Source organism: Sinocyclocheilus anshuiensis, unplaced genomic scaffold (genome assembly GCF_001515605.1).
Source record: "Sinocyclocheilus anshuiensis isolate Anshui unplaced genomic scaffold, SAMN03320099.WGS_v1.1 scaffold292, whole genome shotgun sequence".
Taxonomy (NCBI): Eukaryota; Metazoa; Chordata; class Actinopteri; order Cypriniformes; family Cyprinidae; genus Sinocyclocheilus; species Sinocyclocheilus anshuiensis.
In genome coordinates this window covers 522,909-546,289 of record NW_015555757.1, presented here as the reverse complement: position 1 = coordinate 546,289, position 23,381 = coordinate 522,909, and the positions used below count along the sequence as shown (strand labels likewise).

At 37.5% G+C, this 23,381-nt stretch overlaps 1 protein-coding gene across 4 annotated transcripts in view; it reads left to right on the top strand.

The window, feature by feature from the left end:
• The window catches only part of LOC107673904 (regulating synaptic membrane exocytosis protein 1-like), a 73,601-nt gene that overhangs the window by 22,795 nt on the left and 27,425 nt on the right, over window positions 1-23,381 (top strand). For 3 of the 4 annotated variants that reach the window (XM_016467721.1, XM_016467720.1, XM_016467719.1), the window contains exons 3-7: window positions 3,141-3,357; window positions 7,023-7,040; window positions 17,203-17,504; window positions 18,691-19,505; window positions 22,442-22,482. In XM_016467721.1, coding sequence (XP_016323207.1) covers window positions 3,141-3,357; window positions 7,023-7,040; window positions 17,203-17,504; window positions 18,691-19,505; window positions 22,442-22,482 — 1,393 coding nt within the window. The remainder of the gene's footprint in view (window positions 1-3,140; window positions 3,358-7,022; window positions 7,041-17,202; window positions 17,505-18,690; window positions 19,506-22,441; window positions 22,483-23,381) is intronic. The other variant, XM_016467718.1, reaches the window with a different exon arrangement.

Sequence of the window (23,381 nt, the reverse complement as noted above, 5' to 3'; positions counted from 1 at the left end):
AAAAGTTAATTTTTTGGCCAATGAAGCTTTTAGCAATTATTTAAAATGCATCTGATCACTCTACACAATAATCTAGAAACAATGTGAATGAACACCACAACAGCTTAAGCAGCAAACTCTGCCAAACCTTTTGGCCATGACTGTATATATAAAATGTCAACTTCTTTATTGACATGTTTATTTAGTGTATTCAAGCTGTTTTTCCTGTTGAACACAGCACAAATGTCCTGTGAGTGGTGTTCAGATTTGTCCTCTTGTGTTAGAGGATGAATGGAGCTGCTAGTGTCTGTGAGCTTCATTTATGGCTCCATCACAGGTTGCCAACGTGCGCTGTTCCCTCATAAACGCACGTTTGTCCCGGCATTCGCTGTGAATGATGTTGAATTTACACTGACTCAACCTCAGCAGTTCTTTCACTACATCTCTGTCCCTTGTCTGTCCTTTCATACAACATCCTGGCACAGATAGGGTGGATTTATGCCCATGTAGGGAGCCGTGGGGCCTAGGGGACATGATAAATGGGCCAGCGTGTAGGCCCCACCAAAGCCTCCGCAGGAACGCTGCGCACAGCCAATGAGTTACAGTTGTGGCTCCTGTCATGGTGTGTGTTAGTACGAGCGACTGCTGACAGCTGTTTAATCATGGACGTTTCCATGTGCTCACCCGATGACATCAGCAGCCACTGAGACCAGCTGTCATGAAGTAGGGGAGAACGGCATAAAAACACGTCCCACCTCACGCATCTCCACACCGGCTCTCCTCCGTGTCCCCACACTTTACCACGTTAATTAGAGCTTCCTCATACCTTAATTACACCAAGTTCTATGCTACTGCCGGAGACCTGTGTGAATTGCTCACCGTTTCTTGCAGGCTCTGTGCCTGATTTGCATTTCACACAAGGTTTACTTCTATTCCTGGATGAGAGGAAGAGAGAGAGAGAAAGAAGCAAATGATTTGTGATGGGGAAGAGGGGTTTGTGCTAGCAAAGTAAAGCTGTGCTTCACTTTCGTATAACCTTGTGCTTCACTTATGGGTCTTTGTTTTATGTGCTGTCTCAATTATGGCAAGCCTGGGCTGCTTTCTTGAATATCATTTCCTGCTCAGAGCACAAAGCACTTTCATATGTTCTTTTACAGTGCCAAGCTCAATGTTTGTCTCTGTTTCTCATGTTTTTCATAAAGTGCTGAAAGGTTTTTGTCGTCTAGTGCTGCTCAATTTCATCTCAGCGTTGACTTTGTGCTCCATTGTTCATTATAGCTACTGTAACTAAAGGTCATTGTGTTCTGAAAGTTTGAAAGGTGAATGTTGCATCTTAATATTGAGATGAGAAGAGTGCAATCCTCCAATCCTGCTTTTGCATCCTATGATTGCAATTTGCATCCTGTTTCAAGCCTTTTGGAATTATAATGGCTTTTTCCAGTTATACTGTACCTTTAACAAAGAAAAATGACAAACAAAACCTCTTTAATATCTCATTTGTTTCTCTAACCAGCAATGAGAAATTTTAGAGCTTCAGAAGAGACCTCAATGTTGTATCAAACTGTGCTTTTTGCCATTAGTCTATAATCAAAAATCAGAAGTTTCAGTATAAATTCAAACATTTCTTGTCAAATGTTGTGTCTCTCTTTATTTCTTCTAGTTTAGGCACATGAAATTGAGTAATTGTATATAGTTTTTATTGAAATATTGTTAGACACCTGTTATTTGTCTATTTTTTGTATCTATTTTTTTTTTGATCATGCCATTAAAAAATATCCCTTGAGATAAATGGATGGATGGATGGAGGGATTAATATTTTAGAAGAGGCATCTGAGACAAATTGCATTCTTAAGTGATAATCTAGCTAAACCTGATAAAATATTAATATAATATTATTCAAATAAATTACAAATATCTGACAGTATCTCAGTTAAGGTGAATATTACAACCTTAAATGATAGCTGTATTAATTTGACATATTTGTAATTTAATTATAGAAATTTTTAGATAGTTCTTTGTTCTTGCACTTTTTGTATATTATGTAATTGTATATTTCTTCTTTTAATACAAAAAAAGTTATGCACAACGTTGGCGTTTGCTGTTTCATTCTGTATTCCCAAATTCAAACTGCACTTCTAATAAATGTCTTGTATTACATTGTATTGAACTCTTGAGTCTCACTGGCTGTGAAAAAGCAACTGATTTAGTTTTCTAATTGGAACATCTTGCAGTCACCTTGTTGCTCCTGTGTTGGAGCTTGTCCTTTATGTTTATCTTTGACCCACAGGATGTTCACTGGTGACGGAGTTGAGGAACAGGAGAGCGGTAGGGGTGCACAGGGGGAGGGAGACCGGGGTTAGAACTGGGGGGCAGGTGTTCAGATCATCTCGTTGTCCTTCTCTGGAGCACACTCTGCATGGATGGCCGCGCATTCATTACATTCCGTAGGTAGCGTATTCTTTTAACTCTCTATGTAGGTTCCTTATTTTAATATACGTCATATGATATCGTCATGGCGGAGGAGTCTGTGAGGAAGACCCCTTTAGCGTAAGTAAAGCTCTGGATAGATTCATGCTTGAGACCTCAGTGCTGTTTAGACAGGGAAAATGCTGGATATGTGTTGTATGCGTGTCATGTCAGTGAAGAAAGATCTTAATTTTGTTTATTAGTCACTGTTTTGTTTGGATTAACTCTTTTGGAAGGCATTCATGCAGTCTTTAAGCATTATTCTTGTGAATGTCTGAGATGACCCTACATGGTGGAAAGAACATTAGACTGAAAGAAAGATTGAGAGAGAGCTGGAGTGGGAAAAAGGAAATGTGGTTTTGGTGGTGTAGTTTCCATTTACATGCAGTTTGTGACACAGTATAGATGTTTCACCATACTTTTTTGTATCTCTATCTTTTGAAATATCATGATATTGTCTTCAATTACTTCATTAGCTTCAGAAGAACTAAGCGCTTACTACGTACATTCCTAGTAAACACATACCTTAAAGTTGGAGTTGGTATTTCGCCATGTGGACATGGTCAGTCAGGGCTGTATATATATATATATATATATATATATATATTTGGTAAAAATGTTACATTGGCTACTAGAATTTGAATCAGAGTTTTTCATGTCCCCTTTCTTTTTCTCCATCTCTTCTCTCCTCACAGGTTGCACCAGCAGTTTGCCAACTACAAGGAGCAGGTGAGGCGAATTGGGCCGGAGCCCCCCCAACAGAGGCAGCAGGGCCAACACAAGGATGACGCCCCCACCTGTGGCATCTGCCACAAGACCAAGTTTGCTGATGGCTGCGGAAACCTGTGCTCCTACTGCCAGACTAAGTTCTGTGCCCGGTGCGGGGGAAGGGTCTCTCTGTGTTCCAGTAACGTGAGTACCACCTACATCGTGTGAGTGGCCAGACTGTTTTTCATGCTTCCTCGACCTGCATCTGCACACATTTAAGCAGGAGAAGGGAGAGAAGAGCACTGGGTGGATGAGAGAAAGGTTAATTGGGCGTTAGTCAGAGGAGATGATGCTGCTGGTCACTGGGGGGGTCGCCGCACACCCATGCTGGGATGCCCAAGTCAGCACTGAGTCTCCACGGGGGCAGCCGTACCACACAAAGGGAAGCACCTGAAATGGTGGCCCACCTCCTGGAGTGTGATATTTACCTTCGCTTTCTATTCCTTCCACTGAGTCCGGAGCGCTAATTAGTGTTCACTCATAATGAGTGAAGTGTAGGGACTCAACAGGAGAGCATCTACTACCTACAGAGGTAGTAGAGTAGGGAGTGAGGTCAGTGAGGTGGAGATAAGGCTAAATGTAATTAATAACTGATTTAGTTATGGATGTATCCATCTGGACATTTGCAGTAAATATGTACATTTTTTATAGCTACACAATGAAGCCTGGCCATTTGTGGGGTAACTATTGTCTACACAAACACAAGTGAAGTTGAAAAAGGGAATTGAGAAATTTTATTGGTGGTCAATATTTCCTACCAGGCATTTTCTTTTGTATTTTTTTTTTTAATAAATGAATAAAAAGTATTTATTATTTTGCGTATGAAAAATGAATGATATATCATTTTTAGCCATACAGTGACTTATAAATAATATTAATGTTATTTATTTATTTTTTAAATTAGGTATACACAATATCGGTTATCAATATTAGAAATGTTATAGTTTATTGGTAGTTTTCGAAATTGAATATTTAATTGTACATGCTCATTTCCCCTATTTTTCACTTAAATTACTTCTGTCGTCATCCAACTGCTCGCATAATCTTGAAAAATGCTAATAATTTAATAAAACTGTTAAATAAAGTCTTTAGCACGTCAAAATTAATATCTAGTGTGAACTCGGGTAAATTGGGCAACTATTCTGTCCATTATACTGAATTGACCATATTTTTAATTGCACATTATAATGTTGTGATACCTAAATTTAGTTGGAACATTAAAATGCTTAATTATAGTTAATTATAGAAGTGTTTAATTTTTCATTTATTTAGACAAAATAATGTAGAATTCTTATGTATCTACAATTTATTGGTTATTGGCTTAAAACAAGTATCTGCTTATTGGTATCAGCCAGAATTTTTATTTCATTACATTACATATTACTAATAAGTGCATTTTCCACTGAGGAGATAATTTAATTTGTGTCAGCTAGGGTCTGTTTGTTGCTTTTGTATTGAAATTTAACTCCTGATGTAACTCCCAAATCTGATTTTTACTTACATTTGGCACTTCATGAGGTTTAATTTTGGTTTAGTGGATGTGAGAAAGCTCAGATAGGCCCAGTGTTGAGTGTGGAAAGGTGTTCAGGTGCTCTTGTCTGTGTCTGAGGAGGTAGCAGAAATCCCATATGTGATACCATGGAAGTGAAGTCTCCGTTGGTAGCGGATGGGTGCTGCCCTGAGGTTAGTTTCGCTGAAATGAGCGCATGTTGTTTCACTGAGCTCTTTGGCATGTGCTATTACTGAGCAGTCTTGATAATGGAGTCGCTAGATGCCTGTAGGTTAAACATAGAGAGCTACACCTGCTTAATCTGGTGGACTGGAAACGGTAGCTAAAAGCGATGAAATACACTTAATAGCTCCATTGCTATGAGTAGCCTGAGCTGGTCCAGAGTGAATAGACTCAAAAAAGTTCAATAAACCTGTTACGAAAATCGTTGGCACTGGCAGTCCTGGATTGCACAGTCATTACACAGTCAGTAAAGTCATTACACACTACTGTTCACAAGTTTGGGATCACTAAGATTTTTAAATACTTTTTAAATTTTTTATTAAATGCATTAAATTCATCAGTGACAGTAAAACCTTTTACATTATTATGAAAAAAAAATCAAATAAATGCCGCTCTTTTGAATTTTCTGTTCATCAAAGAATCCTGAAAAAATGTATCATGGTTTCCACAAAATATTAAGCAGCACAACTGTTTTTAACATTGACAATAATAAGAAATGTTTCATGAGCACCAAATCAGAATATAAGAATGATTTCGGAAGGATATTGTGACTTTGTCATCACAGGAATACATTTTTAAATATATTTAAACAGAAAACTTATTTTAATTTGTAATAATATTCCACAATATTACTAATTTTACTTTATTTTTGATGAAATATATATGTGACCCTGCCAATCTTAAGTCGCTGGGGTATATTTGTAGCAATAGCCAAAAATACATTGTATGGGTCAAAATTATTGATTTTTCTTTTATGCCAAAAATCATTAGGACATTAATTAAAGATCATGTTCCATGAAGATATTTTGTAAAATTCCTACTGTAAATATATCAAAACTTAATTTTTGATTAGTAATATGCATTGCTAAGAACTTCATTTGGACAACTTTAAAGGCGATTTTCTCAATATTTTGATTTTTTTGCACCCTCAGATTCAAATAGTTGTATCTATCCTAACAAACCATACATCAATGGAAAGCTTATTTATTCGGCTTTCAGATGATGTATAAATCTCAATTTCGAAAAATTTACCCTTATGACTGGTTTTGTGGTCCAGGGTCACATATAGCCTTGGTAAGGATAAGAGACTTTCAAATGGTAGTGAATGCACGGTTATAGTTGTAAAAATGCTAAGTTTATTTCCAAATACCCAAAGTATATTTTAAAGACATGTAATAAACTCCCAGCCACAAACTAGCCACAATTGAAACCGCAATTAAACACGACATCATGCAACATTGTTTTTTTTTTACCCCTAATTTGCATGAAATTTGAACTTAAACAATCCTCTTCCTCCATACCAGTTGATGTGTATGCTGAGCCTCCAATGGATAAGTGTCCAAAATTACGTGTCCTGCAGTGTGATGGATTCGTCATTAACTTCATTAGTGTTGGGCTGCCATTTAATGAAGATTCCATATAGAGAGACAGGAAGAGACATTTAGCTATATTGTGAACATTCTATCAAAATGACCTCATCTTCATGTTCACTGTATGAATATTTAATTATATAAAGGAATGAAAAATGGTACAGTCTTTACACCTGCCTTTAGTGTGGATTTATTTATCAGTGTGCAGGTGTTTTGTAGTTATACAGTAGCAGTAGTGTCTATGAGTATTCTTACTATGGTGGATCTGAAGCAGTAGGACCTACTACGCGGAATGTCATGTCGTTTTCAGTGACCCATGCACTACCTTTATTTCCACTGGGAATTTTTAATGGGAAATCTTAGAGTAAATATTAGTGCAACCTGCACCTCTCAGGTTTGCCCTGTGGGTGGCAACATACCTGCAAATTTACACTACCACACAGTTCTGTCATGAAATAATAGCAAGGAAAAAGTGAATAAATCCACAATATATAATGTAAAACATTCCAAGACATTACTGTTTTGCAACTGGAAAATGCAGCTGACACATTTTGATGCTGCTAATGTGTAAGTGTAAAGCTGTTTTTGTGTTTATTATTCTAGTATGCATCTAAATGTTTTTTGTTTTCATATCTGATTGTCATTTCATACTTCTCTCTTGTTCTTCTCCACCACCCACCATCCTGTTTCTCTCTGTGACGCTGGAGAAGAAGGAGGACAAAGTGGTTAGCATTTTCTATTCTCTCTATGTCACTGTGCAGTGTGAATGCTGATCTAAAAGTGTTCTTTCCCTCACTCCCCTCATTCACATATGCAAGCTCTTCAATACTTCTTCAATGTTCTTTTGAGTTTTACTTTAAATATGGACATGTCTGACCTATGCATACAGTTCTTGTTAGTTAATCACCCACACTACACCCATGTAGCATGTTGCAGTATATCAGATTCCACAAGCAAATTTACACCCTTTATTTGCGATCTTAGTAAATCAGGGCCAGAGAATCTGTTCAATGAATGCATGTCTTGCTTGGCCTGCTATACTTTTAATATGTACATGTACTGTGTCTTCTCCCATGGAGCTGCATTCGTTAATCAGAACAGTGCCGTACATTTCAGTGCTGCAAAAAGATCCCTGTAAATGCAATTCAGTGCTCATTATCCCACTGATTATCAGGCCTCTTGGTAATATCTGTGTTTTCTTCTTTAGCCAAGCGTTTCTTTCTGAGTGCTGCTGTTTTTGAAGTCAGATTATTTTCCCTAGGCAGTACACTCGTCTCTCTGCCTCTTGTTCTTTCTTTCTTTTCCAAAAATACATTTTAGACTATGGTCAGCCAGACTGGGCTTTGGCGCTGTTTAAATTTTAACACCAGAATTTTGGTACTATACTGGAAAACACCAGCGATGTGTCATTCCACTGCCCATCTCCTCAAAGCGACACTGTGAAATGATTAATATTGATCTTTCTCCTCTTCCTTTGCATCTGGTTTGTGGATGTTTCATTGATATGGACATTCGACCCATGTCTTTCGATGAGAACCAGTGTTATTTTAGTATCACCCTTAAAAATTAAGGTTCTTTATTGGCATCAGTGGTTCCATCATTCAGATGATGAAGTTCATGTTTTAGTCATTTCTGCATATTTTTGTAGTTTTGTCTGTATAGTTTTTATAATTTTTTATATCAGTTTTAGTTATTTTAATACATACATACAGTTAAACTCAGTTAAATTGAGAATGTTGCCTTGGCAAACTGAAATAATTTTTTTATAATATATATTTTTTCAGTTAATGTCTATTTCAAGTAAATAATTTTTGATGGTTTTAGTTTTAGTTCACTATAATAACCCTGGTGAGAATGACATGAAAATGTCTTTTTTAAACGCCTTTTTTGAAAGGCCTCACGTAGGGCTGGACAATAATTCAATATCAATATGTATCGCGATATAATTTTTTTCAATAACGGTGATATGGTTTTTAAACACATTTCCGATATTTCGATATACATTACCAGTTTCCCATACATTGATTTATTTGTGGCGTTTGACTTCGTTGAATAAACATGAGCACTGCACGTTTCAAAATCATAACACGGCGCGGGTGTTTTATATGAATGTATCTCTGAAGGGAACCGAGTGTCTTCAGAAAAGGTTCGATGGCATTTTCATTTGATCTGATAAAGTAGCATTCATGAGCGGAGCTGCTTTGATTACAGCCATTACTGGAAAAACCGCTAGTTTTATCACTCTAAAAGCGCCTCCTGCTGGCAGAGAATGAGATTTCATTTTAAATAAGCCCGTCTCCAGCAACATTTCCAGTTTTTGTTGTTGTTCAATTTTTTGTTTTCTGCAGCGACTCTGAGCACTTTTCATACCTTTTTTTTCTGGCTTAAGCACATTTGTTTCAATCTATAAGAATAATCAGCCTACACTACCAGTCAAAAGTTTTTGAACAGTAAGATTTTTAATGTTTTTTTTTTTTTTTTTAATGGGAAAGAAATTATAGAAATTAATACTTTTATTTAGCAAGTATGCTTAAAATTGATCAAAAGTGATGATAAAGGCATTTATAATGTTACAAAAAAATTCTATTTCAGATAAATAGTGTTCATATCGATATCGGAATTATATCGTATCGTCCGATATTAAGAAATATACCGTGATATCAATTTTGGCCATATCGTCCAGCCCTAGCCTCACGTTGGACTTTATGTAGTGAAAATACGAGACACAAATCCAGTGGGGATTTGGACTTGAGTTCAGGTCTACAGAGACGAGTAATGTGACAATGAAATGCACATACACACAAATGGCTGGTTGTACCATGGGAGGCGTTGTGTTCATAGACCTCATCAATCTGCTTTATTCAGAGAAGGCCCGATGTTTATGGGATTACATCTCTGCCACAATTCTGCGCGCGAAAGATCATATTTTGAGCGCGCAAAAGTGTGTTTTGCATGCGCGTGAACTGAGTTTTGTGGAGAAAATGTTTGTCTCGCAAAGAAGAAAGAATTTAGAGCGCACGAAAATCAATTTTAGCAGCCTCGTCTCTGATTGGCTGGAATTATGGCATATTGTAACGCTGGGTTGTGTTGAGCAAGCGAGCCGTTGGTATTTAGAGAGCACTGAGGGCGGGCATCAAGGGAGCAAGCTAGTGAAACGTTGCACGCACAAAAGAGAAGGTCTGCACACATCCAAAAACATATTTTAAATGCAAAATTGATTTTCGTGCGTCTAAATACTTTTTTCTTTGCGAAACGAACATTTTCTCCACAAAACTCAGATCGTGCGCGTGCAAAATGCACTTTTGTGCGCTCAAAATATGATCTTTCGCACGCAGAATTGTGGCAGAGATGTTTGAAGAGGGAGTCGAGCTAAACTTATCACTGTATCGATCCGCAGATGGCTTGTCAAGCGTGAGATGTATGTCTCGGTGACGAAAGACTGAAAGTTCGTTTTGTAACATCAGCAGGGAGATGAAATAGATTATTTAGACTATTGATCCGGTATTTAACAATAGGAATGGTCTTTGTATGAGAGACGGGTGAAGGAGTGTTTTGCGAGAGGGCCGGTGGGTGAGCTCCAGGCTCTGATGTACTGGCTCATTAGATGGAATGGACGGTAATGTCTTTTGTGGCAGTCTTTCATCCTTATCCGGGATTTATAACATGCTGAATTATGGGTCTAGCTCTGCCTGTTGCCGCCCCAATTCATCAAGCTGTCGGAGGTGGAAGCGTGAACTGCGTTCTCCCCTTTCCTCCACTCACAGAACTCAAGCACTCCATTTATCCACCCTGTTTGCGTGGACCTGACACCGGTGGACAGCCCTGCCTGTCCGCATCTGGCCGAGCGATGGAAATTAAATGATATTAACAAGATATAAGAAGAGGCGGAGTCTGGTGATAAATGACAGGCCTTCGGCTGCTAGTCAAACACAGCTGGCTGGAGTCAGACGATGGTCCGTTGGTAAATTGTTAAGACGCTCAGCAGTTGTTTAGCATTTATGTGAGCTAAAGGATACTCAGACCTTGTTACTCTGTATGTCTTTAGTCTCCTAAAAATGAAAGTTTTCCATTGGTTCCCAACACAGTACCAAAACTGGAATACAAAAATACTATTAAAGTCTTTTTAAATTTATTAATACTTAATTAGCAGTAAAGTTTCATTTTATCTCTATAGACAACCTTGATGTTAACAACTACAGATATTGTTTTAAAAAAAGTCTCTTATGCTCACCAAAGACTGCATTTATTTTGTCAAAAATACAGCAGAAACAGTAAAACTGTGAAATATGATTACAATTTAAATGAACTGTTTTCCTTTTTTATATATATATTTTAAAATGTCATTTGTTCCTGTGATGGCAAAGCTGAATTTTAAGAAGCCATTTATCTCGTCTTTAGTGTCACATGATATAATGCATCCTTGCTGAATAAAAATATTAATTTCCTCCAAAAAAAAAACCTTACTGACCCTAAACTTCTGAACAGTAGTGTATATTTTCTCCTGACTTTTAAAAGTATATTTGTTTTGCTATCCTAATTATGCTTTATATTATATAGCAGCTTGCATTTTACTATTTGCTTTTAGCAATGTTTTTACCTTGACTCCAGAAGACCAGACCTGCGACAGATCTTTTTGTTGCGACCCACCAGATCCACTGCTGTTGAGTGTGCACAGTGGTTTGTGGTTTAGACAGAGAAACCATACGAACAAGTGTTGAATCGGATTTTTGACTGAGAGTAATTTATCAACAGAGCTATTGAGATTCTGGCGTTCTGGAGTTTTGTTTCAGTGAGCTGTGATGGACAGATTGTGATGCTGGGTAGAGAAGAGCCAGAGATATTCATGACGAGTCTTCTTTTAACAAGAGGTTCTAGATTCATTCACAGCAAACATTGTTTGCCTGGACATTCAGGTACTGTTCCACAAGAGCTGAGATTGGATGTCATTTTTCTTGCATCACAAAAGCACTGACAGTTTTACACAAACAAAAATAAACCGTCTTCTGAGGAGATGACTGAAAAGCACTGTCTATTATTACATTCTCTTAATCTCGCATTGAAAGGGTGGAGAGGGACGAGTGCTTTAGTGTAATCCAGGACACGCTTGTATTGGATAACACATGCCCACACATAAAGAACACATACATGCAGATGGGAGAAAAAAAAGCAATTTCATGTCTAGTTTCAACTTGTGCCCACTTTCAAAATCCTCCAACCTTTGCTTCTAAGATGGTTAACTTAGATATTTTGTAGACTGTGCCAGCTTTATTGTCTAGTTTATATATATTGATGTTCACTTTATTTTGGTATGTTTGAAATAGCCACAATGCAATGAAATATTCAGGTGCTTAAAAGGAAACCATTTCACAGTGACACCTGAATTCAAATCATTGATGATTCTGATAGCTTTGAAGGCTTCTATCTTTATTAATATAATAAATAATATAATATAATATAAAAAGAAATTTAACACCCTGGGAAAATGTGTTTCTCTTGCTGTTTTCACTCTGACTCTTGAAGAATGAAAATGGAGGTGGTGAGAGAGAGGATGCTATAGCAGATTTTATTGTTTCAACAGAATTTTACACCCATCCTTCCTTGTCCTTTTTTTTTAGACAGGTGATCAATTTGAAGTTGATTTTAACAGATTTGGCTGAAGCAGTTGTTATTGTTTGATCTGAAGCTGAGAGCAAGGGATGCTGGACAGAGAGAGTGTGTGTGTGTTTTGGACAGAGTGGCTCACAGGCACCAGGGCCTTTACTGATCATTAGCAGATGTTAATTAGCTTGATAATTAGCCCATCACTGGACCTGCAGGAGTTTGATGAGTTTCCTGCAAGGGTGAGACTGACCCTCTTGTGGCTTTGGTCTTCTCTGCTCCTTTACACTTTCTGTCTTTCTCTCACAGACCCCTGGGAATGTTTTTAATATTATTGAGCTTATAGCCATTGTTTACATTTCATGAATGCCAAATACTCTTCCTCTGAGTGTTGTATAACAAACTGGAAAGCCATTTCCACATCTTCATCTGTCTGATTAGAAAAGAAAACATTAGCCTGCCAGATATCAGTGAAAAATCTGTACTGTAAGAAAAAAAAGTACAGAAAAATTACCAGCAAATTTCTGCCAGGAGATTATCTGTTGAGTTGACTGTAAAACACAACACAATGCAATTGCGTGATTCAAAATACAGGGGAAACATATCAATCATTCATAATAATAGAGTACGTTGGGCCCTATTTTTATAGACTTTTTAAAAAAGTTGAACACATTCCATCACTAATGCAACAACCATCAAGATCCGGTTGTTGAAAAAAAATAATAGATGGAAAAATACAAAACAAGCACTGGCAAAACATGTACTATAACATCATGGGGTGTGTCTCAATCAGCTCCCTAGCTCCTGAGCTCGTGAATCAGTATATCGTGTACACAAATTCGGTCACTGGTAAGTTCCCTGGCTCACTGCACATTGAGACAGTGATTACTCAATTTCCGGTGACATGATTACGTACAACGTCAACGGACAACATTGTAGAACGTCATTGCTGGAATTAATCAACAACAGGCAGGACCAGTCTCTTTTTGAGATTATTTTTATTCTCTTTAAACACATCATTCTGTTACATGTTCTTACAACATTTTGGCCGAATATTAATAATAAATGTTAACTAGATGTGTTCATTGCCTGTCTAGCGATGTGTGTTTATGCTGAAATATACTAATAAAATGGTTTGTCCAATGCTCCCTAGTTTTCGAGGAGCGAACGTTATCATATAATATAAAATGTTTATGTTCCTTGTTAATGTCTAAAAGTGTGTGATTATGTGTTTATGTGTTTAAATGTATTCATATGTCTGATATTAATAAGTTATGGACATATGGAATTAGTTATATTAGCAAATAACATAGTTCCAATAAATGATCTTTTTGGATAGGAAATTGGAAGTTTTGAAAGTTGCAGTATGTTTTCATAGTACACTGTCTTATATGTCAGTCCAGAGAATTTTGATTCCCCAAGATATGACCTTTTCATTATCTAGCATAAATTTTAAGGGGTCACCCCTCCCAGGGATTGAACCTACTACCACCGTATTGCTAGCAGCTCAGATTCTGAATCTTCTGGCTTACCACAACTGTCTCATGCTCTTATGGTTCTTGCAAGGACTGTTTCTTGGGAAAACTTGGGAGTTTGTTGAATTATGAAGCAATTGCTAAATTATTACATTCTGTAATATTGTAAAGCTGTGTATTATTAATCCAGTAGTACAATTTTACCTTATGTGCGCACAAACAAATCATCTAAAAGTAGTTTGTCTTGATTAAAGCAGCTGCCTCCTCCTGTCTTGTTGTCCATAAGTGATCTGTTATGTGAGAGGAAGCAGTGCGGTACAGTGTTGTGGGTTGGTGGAGGAGAGGCGGCTGGTATTTGAGTGTTGTAATCCGTGTGGGGAGGGTCGGGGTCTGTGCCTGACAGCTGGGGATTCTGCTGCTGATTTACTTTAGATTAGTTTGGAGGTCAGCCAGCCCTGTTCAATCACAGCATAATGCTTTTTCATCGTAAGAGAGCTGCCCCTCGCTGCCCCGTGCACACCACTTCTACTTCTGTATCAACACCACTCCTACAGTATGATCACTGGAGAATTTCTGTGTTCCCCGTAATCATTGTGCATGTGATTTTGTTTGTTTGTTTGTTTTTCACATTAAAATTAAGTATAATTAGCCAGGTGTATATAACAAATAATGTATAATTTGTCAGGTGTATAGAGCTAGGTCAGACATTAACCAGGGCCTTGAGTAAAAAATGCCACCAACAGAGACAAAAAAGTGCCCCAGTGCAAATATATGGCAAAAATACCCCGCAGCAAATTCCTTGGTTTTCTGTCTTTGTCTGTTGTTAGATTATAATATTTTTAATTTATGAATTTACTGTGGTGCCTCTGCAGACTGTACATACCCATAGATGTCAGATATTTGTATTTGTTGTTTCAGATTGTTATTATTAACTAAAACTAAAAATGTATTTTGAAATACAATAAAATATAATTATTACATGTAAAACTTAAACTTAAAAAACTGAAATGAAAATTAGAAATGCTGCCTTGGCAGTTAACTGAAATAATTTAAAGTACTAAAACTACTAAAACTGAAGTACTTATAGTACTAAAACTAAAATTAAATTAAAGCTATATATATACTTTATATACATGTGTATAAACTTAACATATTAACATAATTAAAACTTAACACATAACAAAATGAATAAAACTAAAATTAAAATGAGAACAGAAAATCTAATTAAATTGTAAAATAATTCAAAACAATTCAAAATGTGAATTAATACTCTAATAGTAAACTGAAAAAATTGTTTAAGATTTACTTGAAAAAAGCTAAGAATTTTACCTTTAATTTAATGTTACTTATGATTTCTGTGTAATTATTTGTGAAATGTACTAGCATCTTCTGAGTTAAATTCAGAAAAGCAGAAGCTTTTTTTCAGTGTGTATAAATAATATTAAATTCTCACTGTTTAGGGGTGTGTGTTTTTGAATGTGTAGCTATTATAAAGTATTTTAATGAGGACAAAAAAATAAAATAAAATTAAGCTTTAAAAACACTTAATGTGAAATAAACTTTCGAAACCAAAATATGCTGTGATGATAGACCACAGAGAGCAGACCATTAGGACAGTTCAATAATTTCATATGCATTTTACATTGTTTTAGTTCATTAATTTTAAGTATTTGGTATAAATGGACAACAATCTTTGTGTTTTTATGGGGGGGGGATGTCCATGCATATGAAGGTAAAAATGCACTAGAAAATCAATTCCAGTGGGCAAATATTGCTAAGAGTATTAAAGAGTATTAAAGAGTAAATAAGAGTTCGTTTCTGACACTGATACAGAGTGATGATAGGTCTCGATGAAGATGACTGAGTGTGTGAATCGCATGAGATGAGAGATTTATTTCCCTCGTTCTGTCACAGTTGTCATAGATGAGAACATGTAGGCTGCTTCTTACTGTGTGTGAATGTTACCTGTTACTTTTCAAAAATATTTATGGTAATAAAGTTTTGGAAAAGTACTGTTGATTTGTTTAGTTTATGACTGCAGTACATCCAAAGCATGTTCATTTTGATTTAAAGTTTAGAATTATTAAATAAGTTAGTTGAGTGACAGAAAGTGAAAGAAGAAAGAAAAAGAAACTAGGACAGGAGTTATGGTAGCAGGTGGCACATTTGAACATTTCGTTTTCCAACTATAACCACAGAGCGTGTTTGTCTGGCAAGGACATCAGCAGCAGAAGGCTGCGTGTGTGCGTAAGCTTACGTGTGTGTATATGTTTGCGTGTTAAATGCGTGCGTGTGTGTTTGCGCTGTGTAAGATCACTTGTTTGGCCTTGCATCCGCAGGATCAATGGTAGTTTTCACTGAGTAAAGTTATGCAGCGCGCTGGGGATTTTTTAAACATATCCCCAATGGTGCTGGGCGGCTGGCTGCCTGGATAAATATAGACGTGTTGATGTGTGTCTCTCCCTCTCCCTCGCTCACTCTCGCGCTTAACCTCCCAAGCTTTTAATCAAAAGCAATCTGGAGGAGGGAAGTGGGAAAAAAAAGGAGAAAAAATTTGGAATGTGCCAATATCTTTTGTGTTCCTCGCTCCTGATCCTCTTGCTAAAGCAATCAGCAGGCAGGCTTTCTGTGTATGTGGAGGAGGGTGATGGATAGCGCTGCTAATGTTTGCGTGTAGCATGGCCCGACCCTCCATGCTTTTTCCCCACAGTTCCTGCGAATCTTCCCACAGTGACCACGGTCAATGCCTTTGCTCTGTGGGCATGTGATTACATCCCACGGACCTCGCAGTTTCAAGTCTCAACCTCTTGTTTCAACAACACCCACCTTCTGTCAGCTAACATTACTACCTTATATTCATTGTTTGTCTTTACATTTATCCCTGCTAGCACAACAGTTTCCTTTCTGTCTCATTTTTTCAGTTCACACCTCCTCCTGCCTATATTATCCCTTATAGCGGGCTGCCGTTTTGTCTGTCAGACCTGAGTCACGTATCGCAGGGTTTCAGTGCCTCTGCCAGATTATCTCTTTTTTTGACGCCTCAGCTTTTATTTTTGGTCACCACATGATGAAGAACCCTTTCATCTGTAGCCTTGTAGTCAGGGAAGACATGTTTTACGTGAACTTATGGTATCACATGTGCAGTATTTTATATATACATGCAAACTGTAACGCCCCTGTGGACTGTTTGTTGTGGTTTCTTCCCTTTGTGTTGGTTTAGCCCATCTAATCATTAGTTAATCACCGTCATTGTGCTCACCTATCTGCCTCTAATTATTCACCCCTTATTAGTTCCTGTCTGTCTGAGCATTGGTGTCGGTTATTGTGAATGTTACCCCGAGTGTGTGTGTTTCACCTACCTGTACCTGCCTTGTTGTGTCTACATTAAAAGTGAGTAGTGGAATTCTTGTTGTCCTCGTCATCCTGCCTGCCTCCACACACCCGTGTCCGTGACACAAACCTTTTGTCCTATCTATTAGTTTTTTGTTGTTTTTTTTTTTTTCTTTATCATGGACACAACTTGTCCCTTGTCATTGACTTAGAATCATGAAATGCATGGAATGTGCAATCCTTATTTCATCTGCCTTTTTTCTTCTCGTTAGATTTGAAATGTTACATATTGGAAGTGTGTAATTTTTTTTTCTGTGTCAAAACACTTTCTCATATACCAGTTTAGTAGAAATGTAAACCTAAGTAAGGCAGTTTTGGATTCATTATTTTTGTAATTCTGTTTAAATTTACATTAATTACGCACTTCACTTTCACAAGATTAGTGAAAATTTAAATTTGAAATATGGTATTTCTTCTACCCCAGGTAATGTGGGTATGTAACCAGTGCCGAAGGCAACAGGATATGCTCACTAAATCAGGAGAGTGGTTTCCCAGCCAAGGGCCCAAGCCTGGAGAGCTGGGGTCAGCAGTGAGTGAACCGACCATGTGTGGAGATCCCATTGGGGAGAAGAAGGTGTGCTCTAGGTCTCAGAACCCTCTCGACTCCTCAGTTTCCACTGCCCATGACTCCCAGTCACCTGCCCCAACTGACCCCAGAAAAGGCCCCTCCACAGCACCAGCCGACACGCCGTCATCACGCTCATGCAGTGAGCCTCCACAAGGAAGGTACACTTAAGCCTCGCTCTCTCTCAATACAAAATCTAGAATGTTCTAGTAAAGCAACCTTTTTTCCATAATCATTTTTAAAGGTTATAGCATACAAAAATGAGCTTAAAAGTCTCCATGAAGTCAGAACTGGCAATTCGTATTTGTTTATGGAATATTGCGGTGTTTATTATAAATTATTCATCTGTGCATGTAGTTTTTTTTTAGTTCAGTTGCCCTTGTAATCTTTAATCAAAAACATTGACATCCCTCCCCCTCGCAACAACATCTCTTCTCTGATGATGTGTTTAACAGTGCGTGGACAGTACAATAAACCCTCCAGCAACCTGCCACTCAAATGAGATCACAGCAATTAGCAGACAACAACAACCCAACGATCCAATCAATTCCTGATGGACAAAATCAAGTCCCACCCTACATTTTTTTCTTGTTTGAGTAGCTGTTTCACTCTGATAAAATAGGGAAGATAATCGCAACTTAATTTTTTGCAGTTAAGATATATTGTTGTATTCACATTTAAGTCAATTGCCTAATAGCTTTGGATGAAACATTTTATTTGTATATAGTACACTCTTAAAAATAAAGGTTTCAAACTGGCTTTCTCAGCGATCAATTCTTAAAAGGACCATTATTTTCCTTAGTGTGAAGAACATTTAAATAATCTAAAGAATCTTTTTCCACTAAAAAGAACCTTGTAAGGTTACATGGATGCCAATGAAGAACCTTAGATTGTATTATATAATTTACATGTCTAAACAGCCAAATATGTTAGAAGAGATGCCGTGCTGGTTTGCTGGTCTTGGTTTGTCTTAGCCTTGTTAGGCATGTCTTTTGGCTGATTTCAGATACAGTTTGGGCACTCTTTAGCTGGCCAACTAAACCAGCTAAACACCAGTTTAGCCAAGCAGGGACCCCAGCTAGACGGACTGAATACCAGTTTGGCCAGGCTTGAGTACCAGATTAAACCAGCTCAGACCTGCAGACCAGCTCAGCCGAGTCTTTTCATGACAAACAAGGAGCATCAGGCCATTGTGTCGCTCATTTGGTTTCTATTTGATGCATTGTGATGTCTCATTAAAACAACATCCAGTCCTTTTCAATATGGGCAGACAATCTAGACAAACAAGGTGTAAGACTGTACGCAAGAATGTCTCTTTTTGATGCTGTGTGATTATTTGACCTCTAGAAAGAAGCCACCAGCAGCCTCTGATCAGAATGGCAAGCTAGGGCCAAGAGGTGAGAGGCGGCGAGGCCTGTCCAAAATCCACTCCGAAGAGCGAGATACCGGAGAAAATCGGAGAGAAAGTCGAAGACTGATGAAGACTCGCTCTCAGGAGCACGACAGTCCTGAGACCAGGAGGATTGAGGGTGAGCAGAAACCACTCAGGGAACAGTGCAGGACTAACCCAAATACTCCACATCATCTGGCCAAACTCCAGGTGGCAGAGCCTGATGGACGTATGCACCCTAAGGCGAGGGAAGCGGGGGAGATAGTGCAGGACAACAGAGGTGCACGGAGATGGGCAGATGGGCGGCAGGCCTCGCTGGAGGGCCAGCAGCAGGCCTACGCCCCAGAAAGGACCGCGGGGGGTAAAGGTTTGCAGGGTGCGCCTATTGTGCAGGGTCCTCCTCCTAAAACAAACCACGCCCCACAGCCGCCCGCTCCGGGGTTCAGGGTGGGCCCTGCCATGCCCGCAGGCCCACCTGAGCTCAGGGAGCCTCAGGAATGGGACAGGAAGTTGCAGCCGAGCCATTTGGACCCCAGCTCGGATGCGCTGCTGCGCAAATCAACACGACAAAAAGCTGAGAGCATGCTGCGCAATGATTCGCTCAGCTCTGACCAATCGGAGTCTCTACGACCACCCCCGCCCCGCCCCTACAAGAGCAAACGGGGCGGAAACAAGAGGCGGATGTCTGTCAGCAGCTCGGAGGAAGAGGCCGGTTCGACACCAGAATACACCAGTTGTGAAGATGTGGAGATTGAGAGCGTCAGCGAGAGAGGTGGGTCAGATAGATACCTGCTTTTGTATAATTGATACATTTAATCATGGGTTTGCATAAACACAGACCTCCATGATTCAGAAAAGGAAACCATCATCAATACGAATGTAATATTTGGTTTGATTGATGAATTTAGTAATTTTTGCAACACGCAAATCGATTAGCGGTGACTATCAAGAGGTTGCATAACTTCTTTTAAATGCTGCAAGGCTTTTCATTTGCTTTGTGTGCAAATGGTTTTTCAACAATTTTCAACATTGTTTTCAACAATGATCGCCCATAAATGTACAGCAGGAAGTCCGCTGAGAAGATATACTTTATAAAACATACTGAAAAAAATAATTTGACATTTTATATATACACAACTGTTCAAAAGTTTAGGATCAGAAATCATTCGACAATGCTGATTTGGTGCTCAATGTTGACAATAGTTTTGCAGAAATACATTTTTTTAAGGATTCTTTGGTAAATAGAATGTTCAAAAGAACAGCATTTATTTTAAATAGAAATCTTTTATAAATGATTTTACTGACACTTTGATCAATTTAATGCATCTTTGCTGAATAAATGTATTCATAAAAAAAAAAAAAGTCTCACTGACCCCAAACTTCGGAACGGTATAGTGAATTAAAAAACATAAAATAATGATAGATAGATAGATAGATAGATAGATAGATTATTTATTTGTTTTATTAAGTGAAAGTGAAAATCTTGTTTTTTTTTCTTTTTTGTGTGTAAAAGGCTGAATACCTAATTTACATACTAATAAATTACATATCCAAGTCTTAAAAACAGTATTTTACAGTGTATCTACAGTGGATACTTATAAAGGAGATGGTATGCGCTGAATACTTTTTCACTGGCTTTGACTGGTTGATGTTTGGGTTGTAAAGGAGAGGAGGTTACACTGGGCTGTTAGCCTGGCAAACTGACTGAACACAGACTTAAAAGGTCAGTGTATTAACACAAGCCAGGGGTGAAATGTAAACATTGTGGGGTGACTAGGAAAGACAGACTATAGGAGAAGGAATGAGAGACTTAAAATAAGAGAACAGGAGACTGAGAAGAGGTTGAACAGAACACAAGCTTGCTCTTATCTGTGCAACATTTCATCAGGTTTAACAGAAACAACAGGTAAGAGAATCAACTCTTTCTTCTAAAGAATAGGAACTGAACAATTCAAGTTGACACCTCATACTTTTGCTATTTAAAGTTAATATATTGGTTCTGTTATTAATTCCCAAAGAATGGATGTATAATTTGAACTTTAAACTAAAAAAAAAAAAACTGTTATTTTTCAGTTGTACAGAAGTGGGTAAAAAATGTTTAACTGTGTGCAGTTTAATCTATCAGAGGTTGATATATTTGATTTCTTGATTTGATTTTTTTATTTTAATTTTAATTTTTCTGTTTCTACTGAAGAGCAAGCATTGTATAAGTGCCTATAGTTGAGGAAGCACCTATCTATCACTCTTTGGTAGAATAATATAATTGTGTAACAATACATACTGAATGTTGCAACGTGAAACTATGTACTAATGAAATATTTATTTGCTAAGCACTATATTTTGGAGGTCATGTGAATGAGAAGTACAAAGCTTAGATAAAAGCCCACACAGGGGACCAATCCACCATGCAACAAGCAATATATTAAATATTTATACCCTTAGACAGCTACTTAATATTACTTCATGCAGGCCTCTTCTACTTAATATTACTTCATGGCATTTGATTATGATTTATGCATGTTGCTTTTGTAAGTTGCTCATTGTTTTGTGCTGAAAATGTTTTTCTGGGCTGTTTTTTTTTTTTAGCTGTTAAAACTTTCAGGAGTGATAGTTGAATTTTGTTGCTTTCCAGAGATTAACATTTTTATTTAGAGTAACTTTTTATAGGACAACCCTGCTCAGAACTGGGTTAGTGCCTTCCTTAAAAAAACTAACCTATGAAGATTCCCTGACATACTTGTAAGTAAGCTATCCAGGTCTCAAGGTTTCTTTTTTTCTCTCTCTCTCTTATCATAATTCACAAGGTTAAAAAAAAAGTATCAGCAATAATAAAAGTGATGCTTCTCTTAGCAAATACAACTTACAGTATTTATTGAACATTTGTCCATATAAAAGCAACTGGCCAACTGAAAGTACATTACACTTTTAATTAGGGCTGCACGATAAATCGCATGCGATTGTCATGCGCATCTCGGCAGTAAAGCCGGTTCTGTGAAATCTCCATCACCTGCTTTCAAATGGAGCGGCATTTAATACACAGAGCCGTAGTTTGCTGACAAGCTACGCAATATCACGTTCAAAATCGCAGATGAATCGCCCTACTTTTAATTGAACATTTTAAGAGCTGACTAAAAGTAATTCAAATCTGTTGTCTCTAGCAACAATTAATTTTTTCAATCTATTTTTGTTTTTCGGATGACAATTTGAGCACTTCTCACCCTCTGTGCGTCATGCTCGATACCCCAGGTGCTCAAAAACAACCGGAAAACAGTCCAGAAACCCGTATGCACAATGCACTCATCCATATAACATGCCAACATTAAATAGAAGGCCAACGTCACAGAAAGGGCTGAGACTGTCCCTATGTGCCTGTGTGTGTCTGTCTGTGTGGGAGTGTATATTCAGCTTTGGTGTCAGCATTGCTTCCCCTGTCTGGGGACTAAATGTAGCTCTTAAACAAATTAACAAACACAATCCCAGTTCTCCATCTTGCTCTGCAGGTGGGTCAAAGCAGAACATATTTCAGCATGAGATCTTGGCTGCAGATGCCTTTTTGGGGCTCAGATATTCATTAAGCATAAACAGAGCAGGTTTAGAGATGGACTTTGGCTAGTGTAAGGTGGCAGCTCACATAGTCAACATATGTATAGTATAACTCTATGAACATTTGTGTGTGTGTGTGTGTGTGTGTGTGTGTGTGTGTTTTAGGGGACTGGGAGTGCTGTCCACTGGACCCCACTGCGTGGCATGTAAGTCTTTTCCCACTTTGTGCTATAATCATTTAAAATTCAACATGAATTGATGTTTACCGACCATTTTACTTCCAGGATGTGATATTTTTTGAGAAGAAAATGTATGGCAGAACTATCAATTGTAAATCAATTGGAATGTATTTGTTGCATATGTCACTGTAGCTCAAACATCAAAGCACTAACATTGCCAAGGTCATGGGTTTAATTCCTAGGAAATGCATGAAGTTATGCATAGCATAGCATTTGTGTGGTCTTGAGTGACAGAAGTAGAAAATTAACTTTTTGAAAAAGTATTAGAATGACTTCTTTAGAATAACATTTTCTTTTGCAATCATTTACAGTATGATCAGGAAGGTGAATTAAGCTTTGCTTAATTAAGTCAAGTCAAGTCACCTTTATTTATATAGCGCTTTTAACAATACAGATTGTGTCAAAGCAACTGAACAGCATTAATTAGGAAAATAGTGTCAATAATGCAAAATGACAATCGTAAACACTCATTTTTCAGTTAAAGACAGTTCATCATTGAATTCAGTGATGTCATCATCCAGCTCAGTTCAGTTTAAATAGTGATAGTGCCCATGTTGCTAGTCATTTCGTCTAGTTCATGTGTACTTATTGGTACACAGAGCAGTTGAGATAATTTTAAATTAAGAATTTAAGCTTTGTTTTTATAACTTTAAAGTGACAGAGAACACTCATGAATTATGTACAGTGTTATTTAGTATAATTAAAATAATATAGTTTTTTTTAAATATTTTGAATTAGTTTTTTTTTTCCTTTTAGTTTTAGTAATTTTTTGTTGTGCTGTGCTTTTTTTTTTATATATATATCTATATAGTTTTTATAAATTTTTATTTCAGTTTTAGTTTGTTTAGTACACCAAGTGAAACTAA